We start from the raw sequence: 21,514 nt of genomic DNA, 5'->3' as shown, positions 1-21,514 counted from the left end.
AAGGATGATGGGAATAGTTTTCAAGGATAAGGTAGAAAAATGCTGAAGTTTGATGAATCATTGATTTTATCATTGAAAGACATGAACAAATGAGGAAAACCTCTAATGTTACAAAATAGGCAGTTTATGTTTCTTTAAACTGTGATTTGTCTGACGGAGCAGTGAATGCTATGGCTCTATGAAAAAGAACTTGCAGCATTTAGCAATTATGAGAACCTACTTAGTTTTAAAACAATGTTTCCTGGCTTTGTCATCGTATTGATGCCCAAATGAAGATTGTGTGATATATAGAATAAATTTGCTGTTCTTAATTGATGCCCTGCGGTGACAAAAATAATTCAAGATCTAGACTTCACATTTTGAAGGATTATTTGCTCAAGATAAGCAGATGTAATGTTTAGATTGTAAAATTTCATTTCAGCCCTTATTCATACAGAATACTTACATACCCTGTATGTCCAACATACAGTACGAATGCATTACAGATTGTCAAAATTGTTGCTGTCAGGGTTGTTGTCATGGGTGACTTCAACTTCTCGAATATTGATTGGAACCTCCTTAGTGCAAATAGTTTAGATGGAGCAGATTTTGTCAGGTGTGTCCAGGAAGGATTCCTGACTCAGTATGTAGATAGGCCAACTAGTGAGGAGGCCGTATTGGATTTGGCGCTTGGTAATGAACCAGACCAGGTGACAGATCTCTTGGGAGAGCATTTTTGACGATAGTGATCACAATTCTCTGATGTTTACTATAGTCATGGAGAAGGATAGGAGCAGATAGTATGGAAAAGTTTTTAATTGGAGGACAGGAAATTACAATGTTATTAGGCAGGAACTGTGGAGCATAAATTGGGAACAGCTGTTGTCAGGAGAATGCATAACAGGAATGTGGAGGTTGTTTAGGGAGCTATTTCTGCGAGTGCTTGATACCTTTGTCACACTGAGACAAGGAAGGGATGGTAAGGTGAAAGAACCTTGGATGACAAGAGACGTGGAACATCTAGTCAAGAGGAAGAACGAAGCTTACTTAAGATTGATGAAGCAAGGAACACAGGTCTCTAGAAGGTTACAAGGTAGCCAGGAAGGAACTGAAGAATGGACTTAGAGTCATAGAGATGTACAGCATGGATACAGACCCTTCGGTCCAATTCGTCCATGCCAACCAGATATCCTAATCTAATCTATTCCCATTTACCAGCACTTGACCTATATCCCTCTAAATCCTTCCTATTCATAAACCCATCCAGATGCCTTTTAAACGTTGTAATTGTACTGGCTTCCATCACTTCCTCTGGCAGCTCATTTCATACACGCACCACCCTTTGTGTGAAAAAGTTGCCCCTTAAGTCCCTTTTTAAATGTTTCCCCTTTCACCCTAAACCCAACATAGAGCTAGAAGGGTACATGAAAAAGCCCTGGAGGATAGTATTAAGGAAAATCCCAAGGCATTTACGCTTATGTGAGGAACAAGAGGATGGCAAGAGTGGGGGTAAGGCCGGTTAGGAATAATGGAGGGAACCTACGTCTGGAGTCGAAGGAGGTAGGAGAGGTCCTTAATAATACTTTGCTTCAGTATTCACTACTGAGAGGGACCTTGTTGTTTGTGTGGACAGTGTGAAACAGGCTGATATGCTCAAACAGGTTGATGTTAAAAACAAGGAAGTGCTGGAGATTTTGAAAAACATGAGGATAGATAAGTTCCCTGGGCCAGATGGGATATACCCAAGGTTGCTATGGAAGCAAGGGAAGAGATTGTTGCACTTTTAGCAATGATCTTTGTGTCCTCACTGTCCACTGGAGTAGTACCAGATGATTGGAGAGTGGCAAATGTTCTTGCCTTGTTCAAGAAAAGGATTAGGGCTAACCCTAAGAATTACAGACCAGTCATCCTTACATTGGTGGTGGGCAAATATTGGAGAGGATTCTGAGAGACAGGATTTATGATTATTTGGAAAAGTATTGTTTGACTAGAGATAGTCGGCATAGTTTTGTGACGGACAGGGTATGCCTCACAAACCTTATTGAGTTCTTTGAGGATGTGACAAAACACATTGATGAAGCTAAGTGGATGTGGTGTATATGGACTTTAGCAAGGTGTTTGATAAGGTTACCCATGTTAGGCTTATTCAGAAAGTAAGGAGGCATGGGATACAGGGAAACTTGGCTATAGATACAGAATTGGCTGTCCCATTGAAGACAGAGAGTGGTAGTAGATGGAAAGTATTCAGCTTGGGACTTGGTGACCAGTTGTGTTCCACAGGGAACTGTTCTGGGACCTCACTTTGTGACTTTTATAAATGACTTGGAAGAGGAAGTGGAAGGGTCCTTAGTGTGGAGGGCTGTTCTAGGATGCAACGGGACGTTGACAGGATGCAGAGCTGGACTGAGAAGTGGCAGATAGAGCTCAACATGGAAAAGTATGGAGTGATTAATTTTGAAAGATTGAATTTGAATGAAGAATACAGGGTTAAAGGCAGGATTCTTGGCAGTGTGGAGGAACAGAGAGACCTTAGGGTCCACATTCATAGATCCCTTAAAGTTGCCACCCAAGTTGATAGAGTTGTTAAGAAGATGTATGGTGTGTTGGCTTTCGTTAGCAAGGGGATTGAGATAAATGCCATGATGTTATGCTTCAGCTCTATAAAGCCCTGGTTAGACCATACTTGGAATATTATGTTCAGTTCTCGTGACCTCATTATGCGAAGCTTATATGGAAGCTTTAGAGAGGGTGCAGAGGATGCTGCCTGGACTGGAGGGCATATCTTATGAAGAAAGGTTCAGGGAGCTAGGGCTTTTCTAATTGGAGCGAAGAAGGATGAGCGGTAAACTTGATAGAGGTGTAAAAGATGATGGGATGCATAGATAGAGTGGATAGCCAGAGACTTTTTCCCAGGGTGAATATGGCTATCCCAAGGGAGCATAATTTTAAGGTGATTGGAGGAAGGTTTGGGGAGATGTCAGAGGTAGGTTCTTTGCACAGAAAGTGGTGGGTGCGCGGAATGCACTACCAGCAGTGGTAGTAGAGTCAGATGCATTAGGGACATGCAAGTGACTCTTGAATAGGCACGTGGATGATAATAACATGAAGGGTGTGTAGGTCATTTTCATTTTAGAGTAGGATAAAAGGTTGGCACAACATTGAGGGATGAACGGCCTATACTGTGTTGGACTGTTCTATGTTCTTAAAAGTGCAGAGTAATTTGAGAAATTAAATTTCAAGATAAAATGGTGAGCAGATTTTAAAACTTTGAAGAAATAATGGGAAAGGGACCTTGGGAATACAGTGTGCTGAAGATTGTGTCTTTTGACCTGAGTTGAGAACTAAGGTGATCATTGCACATGTATAATGGTGGCAAAATTCTGAACAAAAAAAAAGGAATTTTGGTAACTCTTAATAAGTCACAAGTTAAGCCTCAACTGAAGAGCTGTGTTGTCTAGAATTGGGCAGGCTTTAGAAAAGAATTATTTTGAAAGTGTACAGAGAAGATTTATCTGTACAATCAGTTCAGTTTCATGGAGAGATGTAGGAAGCTGCAGTCGTCTCATAAGAGCAGAGAAGGCAATTGGGAGAGTTGATACCAGTGTTAAAAATCTTAAGGGCTTTTGGTAGAGTAGATGTTGAGAAAACTAGCTGATTCTACGGCAAAAGGGTCACTAACTCGAGGGGGAAGATTTAGCATAGGTAGCCAAAATTGTTTTTTTTTGTTTAAAAGTTATGATCTGAAATGCACCACCCCAAAAAAGTGAAATAAACATAATAGTGTTTAAAAAAGAATTGGATAAACTGTAAAATGAAAATTATGTTAGACTGGAAATAGTGAATGGGACTTACTGAATAGTTCTTTGAAAGAGCTGTCACAGATGCAGTGGACTACAATGCTTCCTACATTGTTGATCCTAAAATTAAAGCTGCAGGAATTCTGCCCTTAATGTCAAGCAAGTATCCAGTTGAATATTTTAAAATGTTTTGTAATGGAAAAGATAGGGATGTAGAGCTAGGATCCATCAGTTCCTGTGTTGAAACTGAACCTGTACTTCTGTATATCTTTAATGAAGATCATTTAAAGCAGAAGAAAAAAAAGACCAAGAAGCTATGGGCTTTTTTTTCCTCTCCATTTTGGAGGCAGGGGAGGTGAAACCATCAAAAACGTTATGCATTTATTGTGATAAATATAACAAAGCCAAGAGACTGCAACGCAATGGAGTTGATTCACTGTGTGATGTTAGAGTCAAAGTTGGTGAGACAGATGACAAAGATAGACAATAATTAGTAGGCACAATGGAATAGAACAGGCAGAAGTTGGTTTCATATTAGTGGAGGACAAGCTTTATTTTTCTGCTTTTTAGGAGAGGAGAATTGCCCTCCTTATGTGGTTTGGTCTTGATGTGAACTTGACCACCACACTAACATAGTTGATTCTTAATTGTGCTCTCAAAAGGCTTTACAAATTGCTTATCAAACCTTAGAAGATACACGACTAATACTTTCCACGAACACCTTTTCAGGGACATTACAGATGCGCAATAAGTACTGTTCTCAACATTTAATTAAGACTTCTACTTCCTGTGTAGTGAACTCTGGATTTTTTTTTTAATTTGCTCATTGGAGCTTGGGCATTGCTGGCGAGGCCATCCCTAATTACCCTGGAGTAGGTAGGTGATAGTGAGCTACCTTCCTGAAATGCTGAAGTTCATAGTTACACCCACTGTGCTGTTAGGAAGGGAGTTCCAGGATTTTGACTCAATGCGCAATAATGAAGGAACAGTGAAATTGATCTAAGTCAGGAGGGTGTGTGGCTTGAAAAGGAACTTGTAGATTGTGGTGTTCCCATACATCTACTGCCTTTCTAGGCGTTGGACCTGTTGGGCTTGGTAGGTGATGAAGGATGAAACTTGGATGGAGCACAGCTGAAGACAATATCAGCCTGCAATAATTACTATAAAATTCAAAAAGTTTTTCATTACTCTTGTCATCTGACATTTGGATGTTCCATTGGAGTCTGGACAGAAACCATAGAACAGGAGAATCGACGTTTCGGGCATGAGCGTCGATTCTCCTGCTCCTTGAATGCTGCCTGACCTGCTGCACTTTTCCAGCAACACATTTTCAGCTCTGATCTCCAGCATCTGCAGTCCTCACTTTCTCCCAGAAACCATAGAACTGTGTCACAACATGGCTTGGAAAGGGTGGACGTTAAGAAATTGTTTCCGTTAGGCGGGGAGATTAGGACCCATGGGCACAGCCTTAGAATTAGAGGGGGTCAATTCAGAACAGAAATACGGAGACATTTCTTCAGCCAGAGAGTGGTGGGCCTGTGGAATTCATTGCCGCGGAGTGCAGTGGAGGCCGTGGCGCTAAATGTCTTCAAGGCAGAGATTGATAAATTCTTGATGTCACAAGGAATTAAGGGCTACGGGGAGAATGCGGGTAAGTGGAGTTGAAATGCCCATCAGCCATGATTAAATGGCGGAGTGGACTCGATGGGCCGAATGGCCTTACTTCCACTCCTTTGTCTTATGGTCTTATAACAGGAAATAACTGTCCAACCTAGTCCTGCTGATTATACAGATGTGTAAAATATTCAAATGAAATTTTGAGAGTTTTTGTATGTAGAATTGATGGACTTACAAAAGGAATAAGGAATTGGTAGGTTTTGCTGTTTGTTGGTTTCATTCACCATCTTAATATAATTCTACATTAGAGATCTATTTCATCATGACATTTTCCTCTGCTGGACTTGGAAATGTGTGCAACTGTGTGACAAAATATTTTGAATGATCCTGTTGCAAATGCGTAAAAGAATCTCTCGATAATTTGCTAAGGGAGGAAAAAAGTAATTGAACTTTTGTATCATGCAAATACTTGTTTGGTTCAGACAATTTTTTTTTCCCCGTTTTTAGCAATAAGAAGAGAACAATCAAAGAGGCAGCAGCATGATGTGATATTTACTACAAAAAGCGGAAGCAGGGCGACAACACAAAGAAAGAAACATTCTCTGACGTCATTGAAAGCTCTCTTCCAGAGACTGCTACCATAGAAACTGACCAAGAGGTGCTTATCCCAGTTTAGCAGAGTCAGGTATACAGAAGCAGAAGAAAAAGATTGAAAAAATCTTCCAAGACTGTTACAATGGACACGGAACAAAATTTAAACACTCAATTGTATGTAGGTAATAGTGAAAAGAAACATAAGAAAAAGAAAGGATATTCTGCTTTGTTGTCGAAGTATGATAATTTGGAGACTGTTACAGTAGACACAAAACACGACTTAAGCGATTTTCTGTGCGTAGGTAACAGCAAAAAGAAACAGAAAAGAAAGAAAAACCATTCTGCATCATTAGAGGGCTGTGATAGTTCAGAGATACATACAGTGGACAGTGAACAAGACATAAAAAATCTCCTGTTTGTAGATAACAGTGAAAAGAAACATAAGAAGAAAAAGGATTGTTCTGCTTTGTTATTGGGGTATGATCATCTCGAGACTGTTCCAGCAGACGTTGAACAAGACTTAAACCATTTCACATCTGTAGGTAATAGCGGAAAAAAAAGGAAGAAAAAGAAAGACTGTTCTGCATCATTAACGGGCTGTGACAGTTCAGAGATACATACAGTGGACAGTGATCGAGACATAAACAATCTTCTGTTTGTAGGTAAAAGTGCAAAGAAACATCAGATAAAGCATTTTTCTGATTTATCATCAGGATATGATAATGTAGAGACTGTTACAGCAGAGAATGAACAAGACTTAAACCATTTCACATCTGTAAGTAATAGCGGAAAAAAACGGAAGGAAAAGAGAGGCCATTCTGCATCATTAGGGGGCAGTAACAGTTCAGAGATGCATGCAGTGGACAGTGAACAAGGCTTAAACAATATCCTGTTTGTCGATAATAGTGAACAGAAACATAAGAAGAAAAAAGATTGTTCTGCTTTGTTATTGGGCTATGATAATCTTGAGACTGTTCCAGCAGACACTGAACAGAACTTAAACCATTTCATGTCCATAGGTAATAGCGGAAAGAAACAGAAGAAAAAGAAAGATGCTTCTGCGTCATTGGGGGGATGTGATAGTTCAGAGATACACACAGTGGACAGTGATCAAGACATAAACAATCTCCTGCTTGTAGATAATTGCGAAAAGGAATGGAAGCATCAGAAAAATAAGAGGCGCAATTCTAAATTGGGAAATAAAGATGATGACTCAGATATGCAAAACCCCTGCAAATCTGATCTTGGTGAAAATAAACTACAGGGGAAGAAGAAAAAATATGCCGTAGCATTAGAACCATGTGATGTTTCAGAGACTGTTTTGGTTGATGATCAAGACTTACAAATTTTCCAGCTTCCACAGAGTAATAAAAACAAACTGAAGAAAAGGAAAAAAGACAGAAACAGTTCAATATTCAGTGAAGAATGCGACAGTTCAGATATGCAAAATCTTCAGTTAGGAGGTAATGGTGAGAAAAGAAAAAAAAATCAACTTTGTGGGTCACTGATAACGGAGGCTACAACGCACATGAGCTCTACAGAGATGAAGAAAGAGGGTCAACATTCTGAGTTGATGGGTAATCAAGGAAACCAAATGAATAAACTAATACATCATTCCTACTCAGGTGAGACTGGTGTTTCAGTCTCTGCGGTAAAGACTAAACAAATACTGCAAAATGCCGGATTAGTGGAAAATGGTGATAATGAAAGAGACCATGTCACGGCAGTAAAAACTGCTAAAGAGATTACAACAAAAGAGACCCCGCACACAATACGGAATCCTGAGTTACTGACTAAAAGCAAGTGTCATTCCCATCGAACAGAAGAAAGAGTTAGGAAAAACTATTGTAAATCAGCAGAAGGTAGTGACGATTTGGAGACTTGTGCAGAGGCTCATCTAGAAAGTGCAATATCAGCATATGTTGGTGTTGATACAGAAACATCAACCAAAAAATGCAAAAGGAGAAAAAAGAAAATGCAGTTTGAGAACATAAACAGAGATGTCCCCCCCAGTGGATCTGAAATTCCTCAAAAGCCTATCAAGCAATGTAAAATAAGCAACATTTTGTCATTTGGAAATTATAGTGCAGACTTACTGGGAATAAATAATAAATCTTTCCAGAAACCTAAATTAAGTTGCAATGGAAGTGAAAATGTAGAGAAAGAAGCAAAAGTACCTTCCAAGGCTGTGAATATTAGTGGCGTTGCAGCAATCACTGGAGAGCAGATTGAGCAAATAGTGCATGATTCTAGCACCACTTGTGAAGAAACTGTTAAAACCTCCAAGAACTACATACAAAAGAGAGGCCGTCCACTCGGATGTAAGAATTCTGGCAGACCCAAAAAATTGACGCAGGATGGAACTACACAGTCTCCTGCAACTTTAAGAAGACAGAAAAATAAACAGCCACAGCAGCGTATGACAGAACTTAATAATAATGCTAGCATCACAACTGTTGAGAACTTTAAGTTGGAGGAAGTGCCTGTTTGTCAAGATAAAGCTAAATGTAGTCAGATGGACAAATCAAAATTGACTGAGCTGCTCAAGGACTATATCCCTAATGTGGAAAAGCTGACAAATGATACGCTGTATAGCATATATAAATATGACCTTCCAAGGTTTCAAAAGTTTAAAGCTGAAGGTAAGACTAATCACAGAACTATTGCTTTATTCACTTAGCAATACCAAGATTTATTGCTGAACAATTTGTTGGATAATCTTAGTCTTTCAGTTATAAAGTTCTGGTTCAATATATTGTGGAAACCGAGATTATTTAACATTATATGGGGAGGTATTGATGTTCTGAAATGTTAAACAAATGCTTAAAGAGTTCGCAATCAAAGTTATTCAACATCTTCATAGGGCAGATTTCCTCTGGTGTTGTCATTGCCTGCTGGAGACTTTTTATAAGAATGGTTGTTATGGCAAGCATCTTTCCAAGGGAAATTAATTATTCTCCTCAGAAACACACTAGGATAAGTATAAGCAGTGTTCTTCAATTGTGTTTCTAACTTTTTAGGGACAGTTGGATGGGATTATTTGGAGAAGGGGATTCTGGAATAAGGTGACATTAAAGAAGGAGGTTTTGGGGTCTGATAAAATTTGGAAATTCCAAGAGAACAATCCAACAGTTTGTGAAAAATATAAAGAATCCTGCGATTTGAATGTGAGGAGCAGTGGTGAAATGGATAGGAGAGGGGGGCAGGGGGAGTTGGAGTTTGGAAGAGAGTCCTCCAAAGGGAATGAGTGCCTTAAATGGAAATTTTGTCAGATTTAAAAAGTGGAAGCTGTCATTGTTGTGAAGGAATTGAAGATTCAGTATAACATTTATGGCAGAGGCTGGGAGACCAATGGAATGTGCCAATTAATGTTTGTACTCAAGATATTTATTTGTTCTCAATAATACTTGTGTTCAGGAGCTTAGTGTTCATAAAGCAATAATCAATGTTAATGAATCTTGCAATATGACTTCCACCCTTCTCGGCTGTTTATGGCCTGCCTGATTGGAATGCTGCGCTTAAACAGCAGTTTTCCACCATTTAATTGTAAGGATGGGTGGACTATGTGTAATTCCCTGGATATTTTTAGAAACCACTGTATGAGTGCGTAAGTTTGTACCTCTTTTTGTGAAGGTGGAACAAGGTTAACAGTGTGTTTGGTGTGCACAGAGCAGCTGCCTTGGAGATCCTGGGTGAGCTGTTTATACCGCACCATATAGAAACATGTTGTCAAATAGGAGGATGGATGAGTCAAATTCCATTCTGCTTTAAATGATAACAAACAATATTTATATTTTTAATGACATTTTTAAATATCTCAATTGTTCGCTTGGTATTGTTTAATTGTTAATGTTTTGCTCACCAGCTTATCTAGTGCCATCATTTAGAAAGTTGTGAAAAGTGGAGTTTGAAGGGGATGAATTATTTTAAAGAATTACACCTTGAGGATTGTGACTGCAGAAATAATTTTTACCATTTGTAGGATTTCTCTGTACATTACTAAAGATATTTGGTAAATAATCTATAATTGCCCATCAATTATTACCTCTGAATTAGAAGGAACATTATGTATTACTTTGAGACATCCTTCCTTCCTAAACAAGCGGATAAAATGCATTTGACCATACTGTATTCCATCCTTATGCACTGTAATGAAGTGTCTGTCTAGATTTCCTAGCCCACAGTAGATCATAAACTTGGAATGTTCAACGCTATGGTGAGATGTACCAGCTTAAATAAACAGACTTGTGATTATTCCCAACCTTCTTTAAATTAGACTCCATTAATTTCTTCACTGTGCTACCATCCTGCACTGAGGCAATATTCTATTTATCTATTAAAGTCAATCAAGAATACTCTGCTGTGACAGTTCAAATTAGGTGGTCAGATATTTATGCTCATGGCTTATTGGTAGCATCCTTCAACTTTACAGACTTGACTGCAAAATCTTGTACTGTAGTCCAGTACTGAGGGAGTGTTGCATTGTCAGAGGTGCCTGCTTTCATATGTTAAATTGAGACCCTTTCTGCTCACTTAGGTTCACATAACAAATCCTATGATAAGAAATACGGATGTCCTAGTCAATATTCATCCCTTGCAAAGCTTCACTAAAAACATCCTCTATTATCACTTAGCTTTTTGTGGCAGTTTATTGTCTGCATTATAGTGACCAACCTTCCAAAAATAAATTACTTAATTGGTGGTAAAATACTTAGGGGTCGTGAAAGGTGCTATGTCATAGCAGGTTTTCATTACTTTCCTACTGAACCTTCTCCCATTTATACTATTATGACACGGGGTAAACCCTCCTGCTTAATTTAAACCAGCAACACAGAAGAGACTTATCCCATGCAGTAATCTGTGAAAATTCAAGAGGCCAAGAACAATTTAAAGTAAACATTAACAACTTTATTTCTCGAAGTATAACAGAGAATAATTAACTGACAACTATTTACAATTCCTTCCTCTAACCTATCTTTTAATTTCCCTTCTGTAATACTAGTCCAATAAAACCCCCAATTAAGATTTACTGAAAAATTCAAATTTGAAAACCAGCCAATGGTAGAATATTCTCGTTATGTCTTCCTCTGTTGATTTGCTCTCCAGGTCAGTGTTGATGTTTTTTCTCTGTGCAAACTCCTTCCCTAGACAGGTACCTCTTCGAGAGTTCTGACTAGCAGCCTACATCTGTTGGTCTTTTGGTAGTTCTCTCCCAACTGTTCATTTTTTTTTCATGGTCTTATACACCCAAAGCATTGGATTGTGTCATTGGCTTTTAATATTGTCAATATACTAAATTCAAAATTGATTGGAATTTGGTTTTTGTTTGGGTATAATTTAAACTGATTGGCTTAATTCAAACTTGTTTTTGCCTCCAGGAAACCAGCTACACTGAATATGTTATATTGTTCCTTATTCAGAACACTTGGTGCGATCAGGTAGTGCTGCAAGCTTTTGACTCTCTTAAAGATACAGTACACTCACATCTTCATAACAGTACAAAGCTAAGAAGTGAATTTAGTGCTAAATATAACTTGTACTTGTTTTTAAAAGACTTTTCTTAAACTGGAATTATTGTATAATTTGTCCGCTGTGTAGGAATTTCCATCCGCCAAGGCAAGTTTACTGAGCAAGAGAATCAACAATTGCAGAAAAACCTGAAGGAATTAATGGAGCTAACTGGAATTCGAAATGAATGGGACCTGTTACATGTTCCTGAATCCGTTGAGGAGATGTTAAGAATTAGACGGCTGAAACAGAATAATTTATTCTGTTGCAAACTAGGTATTTCTATAGGTCTAATTTGATTTTTATGCCTATATTATTGTATATATTAGCAGTGGATATGTCTCATTTTTGAGGTTTGCAGCATCTGACAACCATCTCGTCCAGATACTTATACTGATTGCACTCCTTTTATACCTGTTGAGCAATAGTTATTTACAAATCTTCTTGTTGCTGCCAGTAATATCTTAGCTGAAAATGTGTTGCTGGAAAAGCGCAGCAGGTCAGGCAGCATCCAAGGAACAGGAGAATCGACGTTTCGGGCATAAGCCCTTCTTCAGGAATGAAGGGCTTATGCCCGAAACATTGATTCTCCTGTTCCTTGGATGCTGCCTGACATGCTGCGCTTTTCCAGCAACACATTTTCAGCTCTGACCTCCTGCATCTGCAGCCCTCACTTTCTCTGCCAGTAATATCTTACTCAATTTCACTTCCCTTACTTGCATTCAAAATTAATTTTATATATTTGAAAATTTCCTTTTTATAGCTGAAAATATTCCAAGACCATGGAAGTGTGTTTATCAGCGAGCTAAGAGAATGTATCACCCTCATCGATGTAAAGGCAGGTGGGCTAACCTGGAATAACTCACATCAGTTATTTACTTTGTGTAGCAATTTAATTATTTGCATGTTAGGTTTTCTTTGCCAATGTTCAGCTTCTGTAATAATAAATTAAATAAATCAAAATTATAAAATTCAACTCTGGCCCAGTTGTATTTGAAATTATTTTGTTGGGGTGGCAGTAACTTTTTAGCATTTGGTGCTTTGCTTTTTGTGTGGCTGGTCATTGATGCGAATGTAATGCCCTCTTAATTAAGTGTCACATTACTGGTGTGTTTCCATTCAATTAAGTTCTGCTCTCTGAGAGATTGTTGATGCTTCCTCTGAAATTTAAAAATCTGAGTTTTTTTTTGGTCAGTTTTCTCCCTTTCTCTTCCCTTACTTTTAGTTATCATTCTTGTTGTGTGAGCTTATAGGTTGAGTGTTTTCTTGTTGAGAAGTGTCATGCTTTCTTCACTTTGCACCAGAAGTAACCAAGTATTATCGAATAGGAGAAAATGCAGGAAAATTGGAAGGATATGCTGACACAGTTAGATGATATAGTGAGAGAAGGGGCTCACATAGAGTTTAAAAAGGCATGAACTGGTTGAACCTAATAACCCATTTCAATGTTGAAAATTCTGTACCATTCCATCAGCTTCACCCTTTACCATCCTGTTTCCCACTAGCTCAGTGTGGTACTGCCACTGACGGTGCACCTAATGCCCTCCAAGTTCGAGACTAACAACGTGGCACAAACTGGAAATAAACCCTTTTTTGTTTAGCTCAATTATGTATTGCATTCATCAGCTGAGCCAATGCCGAACCTCAAATTGTGCTACAAAAAAGCAAGTTCCTTCTGGAAAATTTTGTGTCAAGATCAGATGCTTTTTCACAGGGAATATGAGTTGAAGGATGCTCCAGGTTATGCTTCTGCATTTTCTAGCAGATATAATGCATAATTAATGATACATTACCACTGACCAGCAATCTGCACTGAACTGCTCCACAACCTTCCTAGATCTCCACACTTCTCCAATTCTGGTCTTTTGAACATCCCTGCTTTCAATCCCTCCACCATAGGTGGCATTCTGCTGCCATGGCCCTAGATGCTGCAATTTATCCCTAAACCTCACCATTTCTCTACTTTTCTCTTTGATTTTTCTTTTGACTTATCTCTTTGACTCATGAGATCTTATTGCCCCTTCTGTTGGTAGATGTCAAAATTCAAGCCTTTCTTTTTAAACGTAGATGAAACTGATAAAATTGCGTTGGTTTATTAGTGCAGACTGTTCCTTGATCTGAGAGTATTTTTTGTTTTAAATCCTTCCCATAGGAAAAGCACTTTTTTGCAGCATTCCCTAAATATATGCTGGTTCCGGCCAGGATTTATACTTATGAATTTGTGTCCAGTCATTTAACATCAGATTACAATCTTGCTGGGTTATAGTTATAGTCATAGCTGACACTATAGTTCCTGGCACTACTTAATTTTATTTGTTCTTATTTTTGTACTTAGTGTTCTGAGATTAACTATAGATGTGTTGTTATTAGGTACTCCAAAGAAGAACTGAACAAATTGCAACGTTTGCAAATGCAGTATGGAAATCACTGGAAGAAAATTGCACAATTCATGGAACGTTCTGATGGATCTGTTATATGCCGAGCAAAAACAATGAAAAATTGTAAGTTGGATTAATAAAACATGCATTTTCTTCCTATTGTGAAGTTCTGTGGAAGTGTAGTCACTATCTCTGTTGGATATCTACAATAACCTAGTAATTAATAGGAATACAATATATGTAGAAATATTTTATTGTTCAGTGTAGTTGGGTAATTCTGGTTAATCTAAAAGATGACAAAAAATCCAGATGACTTAAACTGCCTCCTTGAAATAGCCTTGCTCAGAGATCTAACAAACCCTATGGCAGGAAACTCTTCCCCTGCATTAAACTGTAGTGAGGATTCAAAGGTGCTTCAGCGTGATTTGAAGAAGTTGAGTGGGCAAATGTATTGTAGATGAAGTATAATGTAGATTAGTATGAGATTATCCATTTTGGTATCAAAACAGGAAGGCATATTATTGTCTGATGCATTGGGAAAGGGGAAGGTGTAATGAGATCTGGCTGTCCTTGTACACCCATCAGTGAAAGTAAGTATGTATGTTCAGCAGGTACTGAAGAAGGCAAATGGCATGTTGGTCTTCATAACAAAAACGCTTGCATATTTGAGCAGGGATAGTTTGCTACAACTGTACAGGGCCTTGGTGAGACTGTATCTGGAATTTCAATCTCCTTACCTGAGGAAGAATATTCTGGCTTTGGAGGGAGTACAACAATTTACCAGACTGATTCCTGGGATAACAGGACTGACATATGAAGGCAGACTGGATTGGTTAGGACTATATTCACTGGAGTTTGGAAGAATGAGAAGGGATCTCATAGAAAACTGTAAAATTCTACAGGGCTAGGCAGGGTAAATGGAGGTAATATGTTCCCAATGGTTGGGGAGTCCAGAACCAGGAGTCACAGTCTAAATAGGTGAGTAGACCATTTATGACTGAGATGAGAGGAAATTTCTTCACCCAGAAACTGGTGAGCCTGTGGACGTTTCTGTTACAGATATCAGTTGAGGGCAAATTGTTGAACATTTTCAAGGAGTTAGATATTGTTTTGAGGGCTAAAGGGATCAAACGGTCTGGAAAGAGAATAGGGTATTGAGTTGGATGATTAGCCTTCATCATATTGAATGGTGCAGCATGCTCAAAAGGCTGTGTGGCTTATTCCTGTTCCTATTTTCTGTATCTATGATTCCCAGCAAGAAGCTGCAGTGATGTTACCAAAGATTTTTAAGGCAGCCATTCACATTAAAGAATTCCCTCAAAAAGCCAACAGGGAAATGATGAACACTAAAGTGAAACCACTTTATTAAAAAAAATAGCAAAATAAGTATTGGTAATTACACCTGGAGTGAAGATGGAAGCTGAAATATTGTGAAACTATGTAATAATTGTTTTTAAATTATTATTTTATATTGTAGAGTCTGTTATATATCACTATTAAGGTTAATTACATTTATTAAAAATATTTCACAGTCAACTCCATGGTTCAACAGTCATTATTGCTGAGGTCACCGTTAAAATCTCTTCTTCACTAAAAAATTAAAAAGTTAAAAGATAAAATGAAACCTTGTCACCGCATCAGCAGAGTGTTGTGGTGACAACACTCGGGTGCAACAGAGTGTTACAAGGGGACATAAATTTAAGGTGAAGGGTGGAAGGTAGAGGGGAGATGTCAGGAGTGGGTTCTTTACCCAGAGAGTGGTGGGGGCATGGAATGCGCTGCCTGTGGGAGTGGTAGAGTCAGAATCTTTGGTGACCTTTAAGCGGCAATTGGATAGGTACATGGATGGGTGCTTAAGCTAGGACAAATGTTTGGCACAACATCGTGGGCCGAAGGGCCTGTTCTGTGCTGTAGTGTTCTATCAACTAATTTCAGTGACACTGGCTCTTAATGTGGTGAGGTACCAACAACACAGACTGTGATGGAGTCATGAACAACTAATAACAATTTCAGGATTTCTCCGTTAATCTGTGCTTGCACTAAATCCTGAAGTTCCAATTAGATTTGGAGGGGAATTGACAGTGAACAACTTACTAACAGTTTGTATTCAAAATCTTCAGCAAATTCTAGGCCATCATGTTTTCCAAATGTAAGTGTTTCAAAGACTAGTAGGTTGAAATAATTAAATGCATATTAATCTTTTCTCATGGTACCACTCTGATCTATGAATCAAAAGGTCATGGATATAGACAAATAATATCAGTTGACATTTCACTGTATGTCTGTCATAATGTTTTATTGTCTGGTTCTTTTTAAACATGAAGCATTAAACTAAGCACAGGGGGACACAAAAGAACCCACGGCATTATTCATAGAAGGGCAAGAATTCACTGTCAATTCTCCTGCAAATCTAATTGGAACTTTAGCGCAAACACAGATTAATGGAGAAATCCTGAAGTTGCTGTCTGCCATTCATAACTCCACCACAGTCTGCATTGTTGATACCTCACCACAAGAGTGGTTTCATGTAGTGTCCTGACCAATATTTATCCCTCAACCAGACCGTCAAAGCCCTTTGTGCTTCTGATTTCCAAAGCCTTTCCCCAGTTAGTAAACAGACTATGCTTTAACTAATCTGGGCATAACCTCACACTTTCCCAGATTGTATTTCATCTGCTTCTTCGCCCATGTCCTAATCTGTCCATGTTCTTATGCAGCCTCTCTGCTTCCTCAATGCTACCTGCCTGTCCACCTATCTTTGTGTCATTTGCAAATTTAGCAACAATGCGCTTAGTCCCTTCTTCCAGATCATTAATGTATAACATGCATAGTTGTGGAACCCAGCACTGACCCCTGCGGAACTCCACTAGTCACCGGCTGCCATCCTGAAAAGATCTCTCTGTCCCCAGTTTCTGCCAAACTACATTGTGTTGACCTTAAAGCATCACCTCAAATTTTTAAAATTTTCATCCTGGTGTAAAAGTCATTCAAATGTCTCCCCTCGCCTGTCTGTACAATCTGTTCCAGCCCTACAATCCACTTGAGATATCTGTGCTGCCTCTTAAGCATCTGAATTTTAATCCCATTCACGTCTACAGCTGCAAAGGCCTGAGGCTCTCGAATTTCCACCCGAAACTGATTTGTCTGTGTACCTCTCTATAAAATACTACTTAAAAACTCATTGATCCAAGATTTTGATTTACCTAATAGGTCCTAATGTGGCTCAATATGAACTTTTGTTTTAATTTTTCTTCCTTTTTGTGATGTTAAACATTCCTGGTTAGACCAGCATTTATTTTCTGTTGCTAATAGCCCTTGAGAAGGTGGTTGTGAACTGACCTGTACAACTGATACAGTCCTTGAGGTATAGGAACATCCATGTTTAGGAAGGCAGAATTTTAACCAGTTGTTGGAAAGGAATTGATAGAGTTCCAAGTCAGGATGATATTCAGCATGGCAAGGAACTTGTAGCTGGTGGTGTTCCCATGCATATGTGACCCTTCTAGATGGCAGAGATTGCATAATTGAAGGTACTATCAAAGAAGTCTTGGTGAGTGACTGTATTGCTGCCGCTCTGCATTAAGTGTGAAGGGAATTAATGTTCATAGAAGGTGGGGTGCCAATCAAGCAGTGTGCTATGTTCTGCATTGTGTCAAGTTTCTTCACTGTTGTTGGAGTTTATATCCATCCAGACAATTGGAGACTATTCCATTATACTCCAGATTTGTATCTGGAGGTGAATTGCTTGCCAAAGAATAATTTAGTTGCTGACCTGATCTTGTAGCCATGGTATGTATATGGCTGGTTCATTTAAATTTCTAGTTAATGGTAGCACCCAAGATTGTGATAGCGGGAAATTCAGTGATGGTATTGCCATTGAATGCTCATAGCGATGGTTAGATTCACTCTTGTTGGAGATGGTCATTGCCTGGTATTTGTGTGGGACAAGTATTATTTGCCAATTAACGGTCTAAGCATTGATGCTGTGCAGGTCTTGCTTTATGCAGATGTAAATTGCTTCAGTATCTGAAGAGTCGCAAATGGTGCTAAACATTGTGCAATCATTAGTGAGCATCCCCACTTCTGACTTTACGATGGAGGATTTAATGAAATTGATGAAAAAGAGGAACTTCGGCAGAGATGTCCTGGGGCTGAGATGATTGACCTCCAACAACCACAACTATCAACTTTTGTGCTAGGCATGACCCCAACCAGTGGAGAAATTTGCTCCAATTCTCATTGAATCCAGTTCCAATAGGGCTCCTTGATATCACAGTTGGTCAAATGCTGCCTTGCTGTAAAGGGCACTTATTCTCACCTCACCTTTAAAGTGCCTTACAAAGTCTTACTGTGTTAAAGGTACTACATAAATACAAGATTTCTTTGTTTAAAAATATTTTTTAAAAACCAAATTGCTTATTTAACTTTTATGTAAATGTATTCGTTATATCAACAAATTCAGCAAAGTAACTACTGAGCAACATTGTATTTTATAAATTGAAACTCTAATCATTTAGTTTCTTATTGGATCAACCTGTTTTGGTCAAAAATGTAAATTTCTTAAATAGGTTTTCTTTTTTAAACAGCTTTGAAAATTGGACCTTGGAGCAAGGAGGAGGAGAGGGCGTTAATGAACATAATGGAGCAGCTAATGAGAAAAAAGATACAAGAGGCACCCTATAGTCCAATGAGTACAGTTCCAAATTCCAATGCACTTATTTCAATTCTGCGTGAAAAGCTATACAGGGAAATTCCTTGGTTTGCAGTTGCAGACAAAATGGAGCACAGAAACTGGACGCAGTGTAGGCAGAAATGGTGAGCTAATATTTCTGATTGTTAGTGAAGGTTTGAAGTTACAAGAAGTTTCTTTCCAATTAAGCAATGAGCATAAAATACGAGGTGAATTTGAAAATTGTCTGTATTTCTGTAGATTTTGGTCTATGGCCATAATTGTTATCAGGTTTGCCTTAATTTGCTGTTTTAGTTAATTATATTGTGTTTTGGTCACAACAGAGTTGACATACTTAAAACTTGTTTCATTACCATATTTTCACATAATCGCACATGGTTAGCTACGCTGACCAATTTTTACTGGTTGAACTTTGGTAATTTTGAAACATATTAAAGAGCAGGAGTAGGCCATTCAGACCTTTGAGTTCGTTTTGCCATTCAGTATGACCAAGGCTGATCAACCAACTCAATATCCTGTTGCCTCTTTCTCCCTTTTGGCTCTAAAATCTGTATCTAACTCATTCTTTAAAACATGCGATAACTTGGCATCAACTGCTTTTTGTGACAGTCAATTGAACAAGCTCACCACTCTTGATGATGAAATTTCTTCTCATCTAAATCCTAAGTGGCCTACCCTGTATATTTAGACTAACTGCTGGTTCTGGTCTCCTGGGTCATCAGTGTGATACTTCTGGCGTTTACTCTGTCTTGTCCTGTTAAAATTTTATTGGTTTTATGACAGTTTCCCCCGTTCTTCTAAACTCTAGTAAATATAGTCCAAAATAATCTAGTCTCTCTCCATACGTCAGTTCTACCATTCCAGAAATCTGTCTGGTAAAACTTTGTTACTGTCCTTCTGTAGGTAAAATATCCTTCCTCAAATAAGGAATCCAAACCTGCACATGATACTCTAGGTTGGCCTCCTCAAGGCCCTGTACAATTGCTGCAAGACATCCCTGCTCCTGTGCTCGAATCCTCTCCCTATGAAGGCCAACGTACCATTTGCCCCCTTTGCTGCCTGCTGCACTTGCATGCTTACTCTGTGATTGGCAGGACCGACCAGACCTCCCAGTCACCGTTCATTTCAATTCCCCCAACCACTCCCTTTCTGACATGACCATCCTTGGCCTTCTCCATTGCCAAAACAGACCACAGCGCCTTTTGGAGGAACAGCAGAGGGTGCCTTATCTTTTGACTGGGCACCCTTCAGCCTGGAGGACTCCACATTGTGTTCTCCAATTTCAAATAACCTCCTTCCCCACCTTCCGACTCTCTTCATTCTTTCCTCCTCCCTTCCACCAACCGGATTCATTTCTCCCATTGACTAACCAGATTGCATCTTCTGCCTAACTTCACCTATCCCCACTTCACCACCCTGCCCCGCCTCCCCCTTTATCTGCAGCTCTCCCCACTCCCACTCCCAGTCTTGGAGAAGGGTTACACCCAAAACGTTGACTTCTGCACCTCCTGATAGTGTCTGGCTTGCTGTGTTCTTCCAGACTTCTGCCTGTCTCCTTTGGATTCCAGCATCTGCAGTTGTTTTCTCTACTCTGTGATTGACATTGAACAGTAACAAGATGATTTACTGTTCAGAATAATTACCAATGTTAAACAATTTCAATGCAATCCTGCATTGTGTAGACCTTAAAACTGTCAAATAGCTGAAATCTTTGGGTCACTGTTATAGAAATTACTGAACAAGATTTTTTCTCACCTCTATTCCAAATGTTTTGGAAATCATTTCTAAACTGTTTAAAGACTGAACCACTAAACAAATATGTGGAGTTAAGACTAGTACAGATACGGTAATCCAACACTCATAATGAAGTACTAAGATTGAAAGAAAGGAAGAAAGCTATGTCAGCATTTCAGAGAGAATCTAGAATATGAGAGGGTGCCTAGATTCTGCACACAATTCTGTAACAGATTGGTGCATTATAATTTGATACGCTGGTTCACCAAGGTACCCAACTAAAAACAGCTATTTATAGCTGGAATTAAATTCCTTGATGCAATATGGTTACATTGCAGAAACTCATGCAGACACGTGGAGAACACACTAACTCCACACTCACCCACAGATGGAATCGAACCCGGTCCCTGGCACTGCTGACCACTGTGCCTTTTAAAATATCAACATGAATGCAAAATTTTTAATTTTATTTTTATTCTCTGAAAGGATGAACATTCTGACTACAAAAATGTCTGGAGGAGTGAGACCTATTCGATTTCACCATCACCAGTCAAGAATTAATCTCATCAAAAGGTAAAATGTATGCAGGGACTAATATGAGGCAACAAAATAATATAAAGTAACTGTTGACTTAGAAGCGTCTGATGAAAGCAGCCATATGATAAGATGGGACATTTAATTGCTGAGTTAAACAGCTGGTTAAAAATAAATTGCAGGGTAATTAATAAAAACTCTTTACTAAAAGCTCTTTACTAAAAACAGCAGCATGGGGCTGGTTGTATACAGTGCAGGCCATCTAGTAGTATAAATTAAGGTGTTCTCATATTATAATAGACCTGATTTTGCAGCATTAATGATGTCTAAACTCTCAGTTTTTTTTGCTCTTGTTACTCCTCTGAAATTGTCAGCAGTTGCTGGACTTAAAACTAAAGTTACTTCGCAGGTCACACAGGATCTGTGATGAGAGATGTAGAGTTAACATGCCCCCAGTGTACCCAAGTAAGAGGATATATTTTGGTTTAATACTTCACCTAGCTGCATTTCCTCAGTACTGACTGAAGTGTTTACCTTGATTATTTTGCTGAAGTCTTGGCATGGGACTTGAACATGTGACTGTCTGACTCAGGCTTTGAGCGAAACCATGGCTGAGAACTTGCGGAACTCTTTTATGGTTCTTAGAGATATGGAAGGAGGTGAGAGCGGAAGTTTGATAAATG

At 38.8% G+C, this 21,514-nt stretch overlaps 1 protein-coding gene and 1 non-coding gene across 2 annotated transcripts in view; both read left to right on the top strand.

The window, feature by feature from the left end:
- The window catches only part of LOC122564900 (uncharacterized), a 36,346-nt gene that overhangs the window by 6,296 nt on the left and 8,536 nt on the right, over positions 1 to 21,514 (top strand). The window contains exons 2-7 of the mRNA XM_043720333.2: positions 5,901 to 8,629; positions 11,586 to 11,771; positions 12,259 to 12,337; positions 13,866 to 13,996; positions 18,460 to 18,688; positions 20,784 to 20,870. Of these exons, the coding sequence (XP_043576268.2) occupies positions 6,130 to 8,629; positions 11,586 to 11,771; positions 12,259 to 12,337; positions 13,866 to 13,996; positions 18,460 to 18,688; positions 20,784 to 20,870 (3,212 nt within the window). The 5' untranslated portion in view covers positions 5,901 to 6,129. The remainder of the gene's footprint in view (positions 1 to 5,900; positions 8,630 to 11,585; positions 11,772 to 12,258; positions 12,338 to 13,865; positions 13,997 to 18,459; positions 18,689 to 20,783; positions 20,871 to 21,514) is intronic.
- LOC122565037 (small nucleolar RNA SNORA11) lies at positions 9,644 to 9,772 on the top strand. Its single transcript, XR_006316070.1, has one exon. It is a non-coding gene; the product is annotated as a small nucleolar RNA SNORA11 (small nucleolar RNA).

The sequence above is a fragment of the Chiloscyllium plagiosum genome, unplaced genomic scaffold (assembly GCF_037043375.1).
Source record: "Chiloscyllium plagiosum isolate Xiang-an unplaced genomic scaffold, Cpla_swu_hap1 HiC_scaffold_21, whole genome shotgun sequence".
In the NCBI taxonomy this organism is placed as follows: Eukaryota; Metazoa; Chordata; class Chondrichthyes; order Orectolobiformes; family Hemiscylliidae; genus Chiloscyllium; species Chiloscyllium plagiosum.
Note: the sequence above shows the minus strand (reverse complement) of the source record. Positions and strands in the feature narration are given on the sequence as shown.